Source organism: Chenopodium album, chromosome 15 (assembly GCF_948465745.1).
Source record: "Chenopodium album chromosome 15, dcCheAlbu1.1, whole genome shotgun sequence".
Lineage (NCBI taxonomy): Eukaryota > Viridiplantae > Streptophyta > Magnoliopsida > Caryophyllales > Amaranthaceae > Chenopodium > Chenopodium album.
The window spans coordinates 32,951,038-32,966,411 of record NC_137848.1 but is presented as its reverse complement, the minus strand read 5'-3'; the positions used below and the strand labels follow the sequence as shown (position 1 = coordinate 32,966,411).

The window sequence follows — 15,374 nt, the reverse complement described above, 5'->3', positions numbered from 1 at the left end:
TAGTACGACCCATTTTATTAAAGGCATCCAAACCATTCAATGGATAAGGATCATGTGCCAGATGACTAGAAGAAGTTAAAAAATGACGCCAAGGATCATTTCCCGTCGATGCTGACTCATGTGCGACCTTGCCACGTGGCACTTCCTTGGTTGGTCCACCCAATTGTTGCCAGCCATCATCATGTTCTCTTGTATGAATACCACGTGGTGGAGCCAGCTTAGAATCCTCATCTCCAGGACTTTCTAAATGTTTTGTATGAAGACAAACACTTGGTGACGTATGACGGCCCAGGCTATCACTATCATGATTATACGGTTGCAATTCCGGTAAGATGTCGAATGGTCCCTCAACATCACGATAACGAAACCATAGCTCGGTATTCCAGATTCTAGAAGATGGGAAAATACCACGAATAGCATTTGTGTATAAACTAGTGTCAATAGTATCAAACCACACACGAATGCCGCCTTTGTGTAGCCTATGAAAGCGATTGGCAAGATGAAAATTTATAAAGTTTTGTGGTTCAACACAAGAATTCCAACCATGACCAACAAAACCACACTTTTTGCAGAATCTAAAAATACCTTCGTATTTAAATCGAACCCACGCAACTCTATTTTCTGTGGTGGGAAAGTAACAACCCGCGATTAAAGGCAAATTTAAATTGACTAAAACCTTGACATGAGGACAAGGAATAGGGAACTGACCATTATCGTCATCCATCATGATAATATCTCCAACATGCGATAGAATACCCGCTGCAACCGCCGATGTTAAAAGGTGGAAAGGAAGACCTTCAACCCCGATCCATGGCTCAACGAGGTGTAAATTCATATTAAGAGGGACCGAATAACTCGGAAGTCGTTGAAGAACCACTAAACTTCCCTTAAAGTGTACCCAGCCCCTGGACGCCAATTCATCAGCATCCTCAATCGTGCCACAACACAAAACCATATCTCTACCATAGGGGAAAACCCGCACTGGAGCTCGAAGATGCCAGAACCTAAGAACCAACCTCTGAACTAACGAAACTGAAAAGACTCTCGCATCCCAAAAACGCCCTATAACACAATTATTCTAGTTAATAGACGAATCGTCATGAATAGTAGGAGAAGAAGTGACATCCTGATCACCTATAGATTGAGGGTATATAAAAGTTGGGGAATTAAAAAACTCTGACATTGAGGCAAAACTAAGAGCAGTAAGAACTAATGAACAAGCTAACGAAGTATCATCAAAAAAGTTTGAGAATTTCTCTCACTAAGGGCTTTCTCTCTCCCCAATAATTTTTGTGTATACTTGTTATGGTCAATTTTCGATTATGTCCTGACGCACGACCTGACTCACGACACTAAAGGACAATAAATGAGCCAGTAACTAACTCTGCAATAAGAAGGGGTTTGACTAGGGCCCACGATGGTGGTTACAACTATTTTCCAGCAACATAGTCATCCCATATAATTCGAGTGGATCTTCTAAATAATATCTTCAACGGAAGGATAAGCCCAAGACCTAGTCTAGTAACGGTCGTCCGATAATTCAGGAGATTGTTAGCAGCTTTCAGCGGTACTATAGCTAGGTTTAGGCGTTTATTTTCTTCATTATAAATAGCATAATACTTGTACTCAGTAGCAACACAATTTCTACGTTTTCTATTCTCACCCTAGAACTATCATACTCTTTGTAATCAAAAGTCATTCATAGTAACTCGGTGGTCTTGCACCTACCCGTAGTTTTTCCCGTGTTTGGGTTTTCTGCGTCATCAAAACACCTTGTTCATTATCGCTTTTAATACGGTTTTTTCTCAATTTCCATAGTCAATACTCTAGCTGTCGTACGTCCCAGCCTTAGGTCGCCCTTAGGCGAAATCTGGCATAAATAATTTGGCGCCCACCGTGGGGCCGAAGACTAGATAATCTCTCAAAAACTCCAGAACACAACATTTTCTCTTAACAGGTCATTCGGCTATCATGGGTTCACTCGAAGAAAATATGAAAATCGATCAGCTCATGGAAGAGATCCGCAAGACTCAAGAAGAGCTTGCGCAACAGAAGGCAGAGAACGCTCGGCTCGCTGAAAAAAGCCAGAAGACCGTTGACACTCTCAGGAAAGAGTTGGACTCCGTCCGCAGCAACATGCCTCGCCGTCGTCGCAATACTAGTGATATCCTCCACATGATGGACCTAGACTCCGGGGGCGAGTCAAAAGGAGATGATGAGGAAGACGAAGCAGATGGCACTAATCAAGAGGAAGAGGACGGTGCAGATCCAACAGCCTAGAGGCTTATCAAGATCGAGGCCCAGAACGCCAAGCTGCTCCGCCTGTTGAAGAGGCTACCCGGAGCGCCAGTCTCGACCGTGACCGAAGAACCAGACGGCTTCGCCGCATCGCCCTTCGTGAACGAAATTGCAATGGCTAATATCCCCAAGAGATTCAAAATCCCTCCTCTAGCGTCGCTCTACGATGGAAGTACCTGTCTGTTGGAGCATGTAAACCATTACAAGCAAAGGATGTAGCAATATTCCATCCCCCGTAACCTGCTCAAGCCAGTCCTCTGCAAATCCTTTTGGGCCACCCTTATAGGGCCCGCCCTTGAGTGGATGTGCGATATTAAACGTAACTCTACTGCCAATTTTCAAACTTTGTGTAACAGGTTCTACAGCAAGTTTAACAACAACTGCAAGGTTGAAAAGCAAACGAGCGACCTCTATCGTGTCGTCCAAGCAAGCGGAAAATCTATCAAATCATATTTCAGCAGATTCAACAAGGTAATGATCGGCATCAAAGGATATGACGTCCGAACAGCCATCGAAGCTTTCAAGAGAGGATTGTTAGACGAATCTTTACAAAGAACTGACGAAGTATCCATGCACGACCTTCGAGGAAGTCAAGACCCGTGCCCTAGCTCAGATGCGACTCAAGGATGATCTTGCCATCAGAAAAGACGTCGTGCCTTCTCCTTCTCCCAGCAACGATAGAGTCGACAAACGATCCAACAACAAGAAAACCTGGTGTCGTAGACCTTATGACAGACCAGGGCAGGTAAACAATGCCAATAACGTTGTTAGCACTAACAATGCACAAAGCTTTGTTAACAGGTCTCAAATGCAAGATGCCTATGCATACCCGACATCGCTGAATATGGATTCTGCGTCGACATCGAGAGCGTGGTGAATGCCCTGTATTCCTTAGGAAATGTCGCCCGTTGGCCCAGGAAGAGCGATATGCCAGAGGAAAGCAAGGACAAGTCCAAGTGGTGCGACTATCATAGTGATCATGGCCATCGTACTGAAGATTGTAATGCTCTAAGAAAGGAGATAACTTTCCTCTTGAAGAAGGGACATCTAAAGGAGCTGATGGGAAAAGGCAAAGAAAATTCCAAAGAGGCATCGACCCAGCAGCCCCAACAATCTCAACAATCCTAGCAATCTCAGCAACCTCCTAAAGGACCAACGGTCACCAAGGTAGTCAATGTTATCTCTGATGGATCTGATATTTGTGGAATAACGTATTCTACAGCAAAAAGGATAGCAAGAGCAGGTACCCCAGAGGAAGCTATCCCAAAAGACGCGATATCAAACCAAGACAAAGCCTTAGAGGCAATGGTTCTTGCCTTAGACGACTATGACTTGGGGGAATATCGCGAAGAGCATCATGACTCCTTGGTTATATCCTTAACAATCGGCAATTGCCTACTGCGAAGAGTACTATTCGACGGAGGAAGCTCAGCCAATGTCCTCTTCAAAAGCACCTTGGAAGATATGGGAATCGACCCCAGAGACGTCGTTAGAAAATTAACCGTTCTTGTAGGTTTTAGCGGAGAAGCTCTCAACACAAGTGGAGAAATCGTGCTGCCTACATTTGCAGGAGGCATCAATCTGTCAACTCACTTCAATGTCGTAGACTGCCCATCGGCCTACAATGCCATTAGCGGCCGTCCCTGGATTCATAGAATGAAGGCCGCCCCCTCAACGTATCATCAAGTAATCAAATTTCCAACCAAGTGGGGTGTGCAAGAAATCAAAGGAGAAAGGCAAGAAGCCAGGAAATGCTATAGTTCTACATTAAAGCCATCCAAAAGGACGGTATAGCAATTACAGCAAGGACCAGTATAAGAAGAGCCTGACGAGCAAGCAATTGATGAAGTGGCGCTGGACCCAAGCAAGCCAGAGTAGACCGTCCGAATTGGGGCGTCACTCGACCCAGGTATCAGGTCTGAACTTATTGGATTTCTTAAAGCTAACATAGACTGCTTTACTTGGTCACATGAAGATATGACAAGTATCAGTCCCGATGTGATCACTCACAAGCTGAATGTTGACCCTAATCATCGACCAGTCAAGCAAAAGTGACAAAAATTTGCTCTAGAGCGAAACTAAGTAATCAACAACAAGGTATAAAAGTTGATCGAAACAGGGAAGATTAGAGAAGTCAAGTACCCCGATTGGCTAGCAAACGTCGTGGTAGTTAGCAAGAAGAATCAAAAGTGGAGAGTGTGCATAAACTTCACCCACCGGAACAAGACATGCCCCAAAGATCCATTCCCTCTGCCTCACATCGACACCATGGTCGACATAACCACCGGACATGAACTTCTCACATTCATGGACGCGTATTCAAGCTATAACCAAATGCTAATGCATCCATACGATCAAGAGAAGACAACCTTCATGACGAACAAGGGAATCTACTGCTACAAATTCATGCCATTTGGCTTAAAGAATGCAGGAACGACATATCAAAGGCTCGTCAACAAAATGTTCAAAGAGCAGTTAGGAGACACAATGGAGGTGTACATCGACGACATGCTAGTCAAGTCCAAAAAAAGCCGAATATCACATTCGACACCTCAAACAATCCTTCGACATCCTAAGACAGTATGGTATGAAACTAAATCCTACTAAATGCTCTTTTGGAGTTTATGCAGGAAAATTCCTAGGGTACATCGTGACCCAAAGAGGGATTGAAGCAAGTCCCGACCAAATCAAATCCATAATCAACATCCAATCCCCGAGGAACGTCAAAGAAGTGCAAAAGCTGACAGGACGCGTTGCGGCACTTAACAGGTTCATATCTAAGTCGTCCGACAAATGTCACCTGTTCTATGACATCCTAAGAAAAAACAAAGGTTCGAGTGGTCAGAGAAGCATGAACAAGCTTTACAAGACTTGAAACGCTACATGGCATCACTTCCGTTCTTGTCCAAGCCAAAAGAACATGAGACGCTACAGCTGTACCTAGTGGTCAGTGCGACGTCTGTTAGTGCAGTCCTTGCCAGAGAGGATAACAACCAGCAATTACCCGTTTACTACATCAGTAAGTCTCTACTCGACGCAGACACCAGGTATTCCTCCTTAGAAAAATTAGTACTTGCTTTAACAACTGTTGTTAAGAAGTTACGACATTATTTTGAGACCCACCCAGTGGTGGTGCAGACTAACTTTCCTCTTAAGTCTGTGCTACGTAGTCCAGAATTAATAGGTAGGTTGGGCAAGTGGAGCGTCGCACTAAATGGGTACGACATCAAGTACCTACTAAGGATGGAAATAAAGTCTCAAGCCCTCGCAGATTTTGTGGCAGATTTCAGCCCAGAGTTAGAGCCCTTAGCCGCCCGAGAACTCAAAGAAATAAATAGCACATGCAAAGAAGCAATTTGGACAATGTTCTGTGACAGCTCGTCGAATCAAAAAGGCGCCGGGCTAGGCATCGTGCTAAAATCGGCACAAGGGGACATGATCGTACAGTCCATCAGCTGCGACTTCAAAGAAACAAACAACGAAGCAGAGTATGAAGCACTAATTGCAGGCATGACTGTTGCACTAGACTTAAAGGCAACGGGTCTGAATGTGTACATCAACTCCCTACTCATCGTCAGTCAGTTAAATGGAGAATTTGCGACCAAAGATTCGAAGATGACGGCCTACCTGGAGGTCGCCAAAGAAAAGAAAAACAGTTCAATCCATTTACAATCAAGCAAGTCCTAAGAGACAAAAACACCCAAGATGACGCCCTAGCCAACCTGGGCTCGGCACTCAGAAAGTCACCCTTCAACACCATTCCTTTGGTTCACCTGCAAAAGTCGTCGGTTGACACATCCCAAATCCCAGACTTCATGGCAATAGAAGCAACTCTCAACTAGACGAAACCAATCATCAAGTACCTAAAGGAAGACGTCTTACCAGACGACCCCCTACAAGCAAGGAAAGTCAAGTAGAAAGCATCTAGATACACTATAAAGCATGATGTCTTGTTCAAAATATCTTCCATAGGTCTATGGCAAAGATGCCTCGTCGGCGACAATAGAGAGTGCGGTAACCATTCTGGAGGATGCAGCCTGGCAAACAAGATCCTGTGAGTAGGCTATTTCTGGCCTACCTTAAAGAAAAACGTAGAAGCATATGTAGCAAAGTGCGACAGTTGCCAAAGATACGCAGGGTTGACGCACAAACCGTCTGAGATGTTGCATCTTGCGTTGTGTCCGTGGCCCTTCATGAAATGGGGAATGAACATAGTGGGGAAGCTACCGGTCGCTCCAGGACAAAAGGTTTTCATGCTCGCACTAACGGACTACTTTTTAAAGTGGACCGAGGCAGACTCATTCACTTAGGTACGTGACAAAGAAGTCATTTCTTTTTTATGGAATAACATCATCTGCAGGTTTGGAATCCCCTTCGAGATCGTTTGTGGCAATGGATCATATTTCATAAATGATAAGACAAGACGGTTCTGCAAAAAGTGGAACATCAAACTCTGCACATCCACACCTAGGTACCCACAAGCTAATGGCCAAGCCGAGTCAAGTAATAAGACAATCATCTAGTCATTAAAGAAGCGACTCAAAAAAGCTAAAGGAAAGTGGGCAGAAGAACTCTCGTCGATCCTTTGGGAAAACAGAACAACTCCTAGGACGTCGACCGGACAAACCCCATTCTCACTTGTTTATGGGTGTGAAGCAGTCTTACCATCTGAAGTGCGTGTCCCAACATCAAGGTATGGTCTCATGACGGGTGACCAAAATAACATAGAGTTCTCATCCGATCTTGACACCTCAGAAGAACTAAGGGAAGTAGCATACCTCAGAATGGCAGCACAACAACAGATCGTCGCACAAAGTTTCAACAAGAACGTCAAAGCCAAAGTGTTCAGAATTGGGGATTGGGCATAAGGAAAGTCTTCCAAAACACCAAAGATCTGACAGACGACAAATTAGGCTCGACATGGGAAGGACCATATCAAATCCTCGATGTCACAGGTGTATACACCTGATTGTGTCTCCCCAAAAACCAAACCCAGTGATGAATATCTTTCACGTCATTGATTATCGAACAAGGTGGAATATGGAAGAGTCTCGTGAATGCACCTGTTTTTAATAAGAATACTTCTTTTTGTTTTTGAAAATATTTCTTCCTTATTTATGGAAAATGTCCAGTCCACTTTAGTTTGGTCCATGATATGGGTCCAATAATAGTGTAGTTGGATGGGGCTCAAAAAGAACTTTCCAACAATATATTATGAGCCTAATTCCGATGAATAATGAGGAAGTTATGGCCAAAATACTAAATTGGGCCCAAAATAGTTTTACATGGCCCAATGATCAAGTGGAGGGTCCATTAATTATCATTCCTAAATTTATTAGGAATCGCTTTAATTTTCTAGATTAATCTAGAAGGTTATTTTAAATTCTAATAGAGTTAGGATTAATAATTATACTTTTATATTATTTAGAAAAGATGAAGAATTCAATTTGAAATAAAACAAGTTTTTTAAAAGATAAAACTAATTTTAATTAAGATAATTATGGAGTCTAATTACCTAATTATATTAGGAAAATGACTCCGTACAAGATTTTATCCTAATCAAGCCATTGCGCTGTGGAGAGCCTATCGCGCCGTGATAGGGTATGTCGAGTAGCGATAGCCCGATCACATCGCGATAGCTTTATCGCATCGCGATAGGGTTTGTCGCATCGCGATAGCTCTATCGCATCGAGATAGGGTCTTTTTTACTTCGAGTCAAATTCTGACTCTTTTCGAAGAGTTCTAGATGTTTTCTCTATAAATAGGGGCGTTATTTCCCCGTTTTCAATCATCAACAAACATCTAATTCTATTCTCTTTCTCTATTCAAAGCTAGAAGCTTGTTCTTTCTCCCTCTTTCTCAGCCTTCCCTTTTTGAAATACAATACCGCATTCACGAGACTTAGACACACATAGCCAAGCTCGAAGTTACCTTCGCCCTAGACGTGAAAGGTTGATAATTTTTGAGGGTTTGGTCCCAAATCCCTATTTCAATTATTTAAATTAATTGTTTAATTTAATATTTTCTTTGAAGTTACTAATGTGTTTATTGTTTTGATAGAAAGAGATACGAGGCAACAAAGTAAGTTGTTTTATTTTGTAGAAAGCATGCTTATATTATTTTAATTCCTAGTGTCATGTTAGGATGTATTTTTTTTTGCTTTCTAGTATCATGCTTAGGTTGCTTCCTATTTCTTCTATCATATTAGTATCATGTCAGGGTTAAAGTTTTAATCTTTATTGTTTAGTGACATGCTAGAATTTGTTATTAATCTTGTTAGTATCATGCCTAGGATCTTGCTAATAATATTAGTATGCTTTATTGATATTTTTTATGGTGATGATGATTTGTTGTGTCAATAATTTATATATTGCTTGATATATTATTGTTATTGCTTGATCACGCCCTCTCTTGTAGGTTTAAAGGGAATTTGTAATTGAAATCACGCTTAATAAGATAATTAATAATTTTATTTAGGCTAATGTGATTTTAATTCAAGTGATCATCAATAATAGATTTGTTTGTGCATAATATTCAACCAACATAGATTCAACAGGTTTAGGGTTAATATATTGATTGTATGTTAGTCAGAAAATGCACATGAATATGAGAAGAATAAAGTAGAGGCCTATTTAGGGCAGGTTCAATCTCTTTTAGGTTGGATTTGTACCTTCATCCCCGAATATCCAGTCATGGTTCCAGACCACTATGGAGTTAGCGATCTCATGGATCGTGAAGGGGTGTAACCTTCACTCTGTGAACGGTTTACAAGTTCCTAAAACTTGTTGGCGACTCTTTTGCTCTAGCTTCCTTCCCTTTGGACGCCACCATACTTAAGTGTATGATCACAGTGGGGCTCAAGTGTGGGATGCTTGAATTATTCCCTACAGCAGGTAAAGGGGCATACAGGCTTATGTCCAAAGAAGGTAAGTTCGTTCCTCGAAGCTGGAACGCGACACATCTCAAACTTTACCATTTCTAGGTAAAGACACAAGGTACACAAACGCCCGATCTTAAGTTCAAAGTTCTCCTTTTTCATTTTGATTTTTTGGATTACGAGTACTAACTTAGGCATCGGAGGGCCGTTGGCAAAAACGCCAACGGCCAAGTCCTAATGCCTGTTTTGCAGATAAATGTAAGGGCTTCAAACGCCAGATTTGGATGAGACACGGCAGGAAGTCAGTCACAACCCAAGATTTGGACGAGACACGACAGGATAAGTCAGTCACGACCCAAGACGTCTCAGTGCCATGGCAGAGAAATATCTTATCAACGACGTCGAGTTTGGCCAATTGACGTGAGATATCAAATATTGGGGGCAACACCCATGTACAAGCACACTCAAGCCTTTCCAACACCGTACTAGGAAATTTATGCATTTCTCAAAAATTTTGCTAAGTGTATCGAAAGCACGACCTACCGAAATTTTGTACTTAGGAAATTTTTTACTACGAATATATTGGAAGCTTGTACTTATTTTGATCAACAATGTACGCATAATTATGCAAAGCAATAAAACACAAGGTATTTTTAACATTTACACAAAGTCTAAAATTTTTGCAGGATTCAAAGCAAAGACTGACTGTCCCACGACAAACAGTAAAAAAACTATAATGAAAGCAAACATTGTTCAAAAGTACTAAGGCAAACAAAGCATAAACCTGATCGTCCCACACGATCAGTAAAAGAAACAAAACAACATCAAAGGATAATTCAAAAGTTCAACAAAGGAAAAAAGCAGTGAAGCATCATCAACATTCACTTCACTAGCATCTGAAGCCTCAACTCCAGCAGCAACTTCAGCAGTTACCTCGACAGTAGCATTGACGGTCTTGGCACCAGCAACTACGTCGTCAGCCCTCTTCTGTGAATCAACTATGGATTTAACCTCGTCTTCAGGGACCTCGGTATCAGAAAGCAAGTCAGCCTTAGTACCAAGAGACTTTAGAAAAATGTCCACCTCGTTTTGAGCATCCTCAATGGTCAAGCGACTATCAAGAAAGCGCTTCAGCATTTTAGCACGCACGGTCAGTTGGTCGAGACATTTGCTGTTCGTCGCATCTTCGCAAATTTCAGTTAGGGATGCTTCCAACTCAGAAACCTGTTGCTCTTCTCCTCTAACGAAGCCTTCAGCTCTAAAATCTGCTTGTCCTTGTCTCCAAGAGCCTTTTTAATACCTCGTATTTTTATACGTATTTTAATAAAAATAAGTATCTTGAGAAGTATTTAATTAAATTGAAATGTCTTATTTAAAGTATTTTAGTTATTTATTTTAATAAGTTTGAAAATATTTTATAAAAGGAAAGTTTATTTAATTAATTATTTTAATTAAGTTAGGGTTTAATTTAGGAAAGTTTTATTTTAGTAAAGTTTTACTAGGGATGGGATTAGGAAAATTAAAAAGGAAAGTTTAGAGAGAAGGGTCTTAGAGAAGGGGTATAAATATCCCACATATAAGGCAAATCAAACTTTGCCCAGAGTGGAGAAAACCCAAGGTAAACTTCTCTCTCCTTTCTCCTTATTTTCTTTCTTTTTTTTCTTTCTCCTTTTCCCCCTTCCCCTTTTCTTTTTTTCGGTTGCCCTTCACCACACCGGCCGACCACCGGCAGCGGTGGCCGCCAGCCGCCGGCAGCAGGCAGCAGGCAGCCACCGGCTCCGGCAGCAGCCAGGTGGCTGTCGGTTGCCATGTTTTCCGGAAAAAAAAAATTAAAATTAAATCTTTGTTTTAAAAACCAATTTAATCCTAGATCTAAATATTAATTATGGGTTTTGTGATTTGATTTTTTTATGTTTGACTATGAGTATTATGTTAATTAATTTTCAGATTATGTTTTTAATTAAAAAGCCCCAATTTTTGAAACCCTAGGTTCTTGATTTATAAATTATTGAAGGATTATGATATATAATGGTGTAAACCTTTGATTAAAGTGTTTTAAGAATAAATTACAGCAAGTTTTAATTAAAATATAGTGCTGGAATTTTTGGTAAAGCATTAAAAATCATGTTTCTTTAAGGAATTTTAATTACCCATTAAGTGGGATTAAATATTTTAAATAGATTATGTGGGGTTTTATAATAGTATATATTGCTGGAAATTTGTGTAGAGTGGATTTTAATACTCTTCTATGATTTTAAATTGTAGGAGACTTTGAAGTGAGTGATTTCTATTAATTGTGGCGATATTAAGATCGTATTTAAGCTACGTTCGCGTACTTAGCATAATTATATTGATGTAGTAGCATACTAAATGTGTTTGATTGATTATAAGTAGTATCATGCTAGGTTTGGAATGGAATTTATGATTTGGATGTTATTGGTGAATGGATTATGAGGCATGATTTATTTGTAATGGATTATTGATTGAAAAATAATAGTTTGGAGTAATATTTATGAACCACATATTTATTTGTGGCATGTTAGAGAGCATGTTTAATTAAACTAAATGTTTAATTTGGTTTGAGATATTAAAAAGAGATTTTATTATGGTTCATATATTTTTTATTGATGCTTTAAGCATGAGGAAGGAGCTATATAAGTGTATATGTACACGAGGAATAAAATGTATGTTGGTGCTTAGTGCACTTAAGGTGCTTTCAACACCGAGGGATAGGATTTGTGGCACATTATGCGTTTAAGGTGTCATTGGCACCGTGGTAGAATTAAAAAGGATTCAACATTTAATATTATGTGGTCACTAATTATTCAAGAATTAAATTGGTGTATTTGATTAATTGAATAATTATTGTTGATTAAATGATTATGGTTTGAGAGTCATCACCCAATTTAATAATCTGTAAATAACGTAAAGTGAAAGAGATTACGCACCAAAACACCTGGAACGTATATACCTTGAGTATGAACATATGGGGGGAGTTATGTGACTTTATATTTGATCATAAATTCTACTGGAGTACAGGACGTTGTACATTCCTTTTATTATTATTATGCTCAGGAATTCCGCCACCTATGTGTGGTTTTTGATGCTGGCATGGTTAGCTCCCATGTCAGTAACCTCAATTTATTTGGGGGAGGTTAGTGGGAAACCGGTTCGATGCGTAATCAACGCTAAATAAATTATTTAGTGTCTAGTGAAACTTTTATTGAATGTTGTATGCTTGAAAAACAGGTGCAACAAGGTAAGTCGTGTGTTGATAGGGAATTGTATGCTAGTGTGTTAATTACGCTTATGTACTCAGCTTTGCTGATTGTGTGTTTTGTGTGTTATTGGCCTTGTCTTTATCATGGCCCTATGATGACCCATTTTCAATGGAGAGTAGTGGAAATAGGTAGAGATAAGCTTTTCAGGTGATGAAGCATTTTCTTGAATGGGCATGAGTGAAGAGCGAATCATGCTAATTTCTATAAGTATATGATGTGTTTATTGCTTTATTTAATTGTGATATTATTACTATGCATGACTAACGCAAAGGTTTTGAGTTCGGTTTGGTTTTTAATAAGGGCCTATAAAGGTTCCAAGTTGTAGGTTGATTTTATTTTACTTCGTTTTACTTTGGGTTGACCTTACTTTCGTTGATGGACTTTTCAAGTTGACTTGTTTTGAATGGTTTTGAAATTAGTCTTCCGCTGTGTGTCTTTGATAGTTGCCTTAGCCGTTTTCACGGTGGCGGTAATGTCTTAGACATTCCTATTTAAAGTTTTAAACAGGGCAAAATAGGTATTTTAAAAGAAAGGAATTTCTAGGGTGTTACAAATTTCTTTAGTTTAGTCACCTCCCCTTCTACGGTGCGAGCCTGATTTCTGATGGTGCTGACAGAAGAACGAAGGGGAGGTCAAAGTGTTAGAGGTCAAAGTTTACTACCGGAGTGTGCTTTAGTACAGGTTCTGATGGTGCTGACAGAAGAACAAAGGGGAGGACAAAGTATAAAAGTCAAAGACACTTAAAGAAACGGTTCTTAAAGATTATGAGATGAAGTATGATAAGAAATATAGGAAACAAGGAACAAAGAAAAGGAATAAGATTCCATCTCTACTAAAGAGTTCATGTTAACTTAGCAAGTCATTATCTTCACAAGTATCAGATACTGCTTGAGTGTTCCACTTTGAAAGTGACCTCAAACTATTGAAGTTAAGCTAAGTTATTGACTTACAAGCTTAAAATGAAGCAAAAAAAGCTACATTAATTGTAAGGTCATATGCTTTGTTTAAAGACCTTTTAAGCTAAGGCTAGAGCAAATAAATGGTTATTGTGTTCCATAATCAGCAAACAATCCGTTAACACACGGAAAGACTCACATTCAAAGTAAAGAGCAATAGTTGTGAATTTATTTGAATGGCATGGTTGTCTAAACCATGAGACAAGAATGCTTGATTATAAACAAACATTTCCCTAACATGAAAACTCACAAAATTTCAAATCATAGGCATGATTTGTGTTCCGAACATCTTTAGCAATGTCACACTAACAAGAACGTACTCAAGGCTATTTAGGCTCTTGACATTTGATTAATTTGGAATCGTTCTAAGACAAGGAAGTCTTACTTGTTAAAAACCGGCAAAGTAAAGAGCTATTGTTCTTGGCGTAGACAGTTGACTCCAAACGCTAAAGAATATTCAGTTACTTCAAAGTTTCGCGAAGAATTTGAAATAATATGGCTATACTCATCAAATGTGAACAAAACTTGACCTTGAGTAGCTCAAGAGTTCAATGAAGTACAAAATCGACTTGGCAAGATATCAAAATGTCTAGATTAGATCGAGCGATGTTTTCTTGAGCCAAGTGACCATCACAAAGTTTTGAAATTGAAATTTTCATAAATAAATCCACAAAGAACATAGTGTGTCTTCACAGAGACCTCGATGCCATTTAAAAATGACCCGAACAATGATGGATCACATCCCTTCCTATAAAACTCTTAAAGATTTGCACAAATGACTAATGTTACACTAAATAAAATGTCGAAGCTAAGAAAGGACACCATATTCAGTTATGGATAGAAATAACTTCTAAGCGTCTTTTCAAGTATATGTCTAAAACTCTTAGCCTCAATGGGAGCTCACTGGCTCAGTGGGAGCTCATCGGCTTAGCAATAGCTAGGTGGCTTAGTGAGAGCTTAATGGCTCATTAAAGGCTAAGATAGCTCAAGTAGGAGCTAACTGTTTATTTCACAACGAACTTTTACCCAAAGACAATATACATGTATCTTTGTAAGCATTCAAGTGAGACTACGAGCATTACCTCCACAACCTAAATGAGAACATAATGTTTGTTGCTCTAAGTGGTGTCTTTCTGGAGAGTAGCACATTTCCAAAACGACAAGTGGGAGGAAAATGAACTTGATGACTATCGAGCTTAGCAACAAACTAGAATTGAGAATCTCGGAAGACTCATAAGGGCTTCATGAGAATGATTGATTAAGAATACTTGATCAAGAATACTCAAAAGGACTTTAAAACTGCCTTAAAAGAGAATTCATTACTCGCAAAACTTCTGAAAAGTTGGAGTAAGATCAAGATAATCAAAGGGCTTTGGAAGCGCGCTTTGGAAGCGCCTTGAAACTCAGTGTAAGTTTTGGAATGAATCCTATAAATTTTCTAATAAGTTAAAAATTAACCTAAGACTTACAAGCATACTATTTACTATTAGATAGTAAGGGAATAATGCCTTGTAAGATAGCTACGACAAATCCAAATTCCGAATAATGGTTAGAGGCCATAAAATCCGAAATAGACTCCATGTTTGAAAATCATGTTTAAAATTTGATTAATTGGCATGAAGGGTGAAAGACCCATCGATTGCAAATAAGTTTTCAAGGAGAAAACTAACAAATGTGGAAATGTATATACATACATAGCTAGATTGGTTGAAAAGGATATAATTAAATTTACAGAGTTGATTTTAATAAAAACCTATTCACCAATCGGAATGCTCAAGTCTTTTCATGGTTATTCTAGCAAAATTGCACATATGAAATATGGCAAAATAGATACAAAAACCGTCTTCCTAAAATAGGATTTTGGAAGTGACTATGAAAATAGTCTAAGGGTTTTGAAAATCTAAATAATGCTAGATTTGAAAGCAAGCTCAAAAAATCCATTATGGGATTGAAGGATGCATT

General features: G+C 39.4%; 1 protein-coding gene across 1 annotated transcript; it reads left to right on the top strand.

Moving 5' to 3' along the window:
- The first annotated feature begins 2,911 nt into the window (after positions 1 to 2,911).
- LOC145581063 (uncharacterized) lies at positions 2,912 to 4,092 on the top strand. The gene is made up of 3 exons (XM_081638133.1): positions 2,912 to 3,043; positions 3,100 to 3,367; positions 3,521 to 4,092. Exons 1-3 carry the CDS (start codon positions 2,912 to 2,914, stop codon positions 4,090 to 4,092), a joined length of 972 nt encoding a protein of 323 aa, XP_081494259.1.
- Positions 4,093 to 15,374: the final 11,282 nt, after the last annotated feature.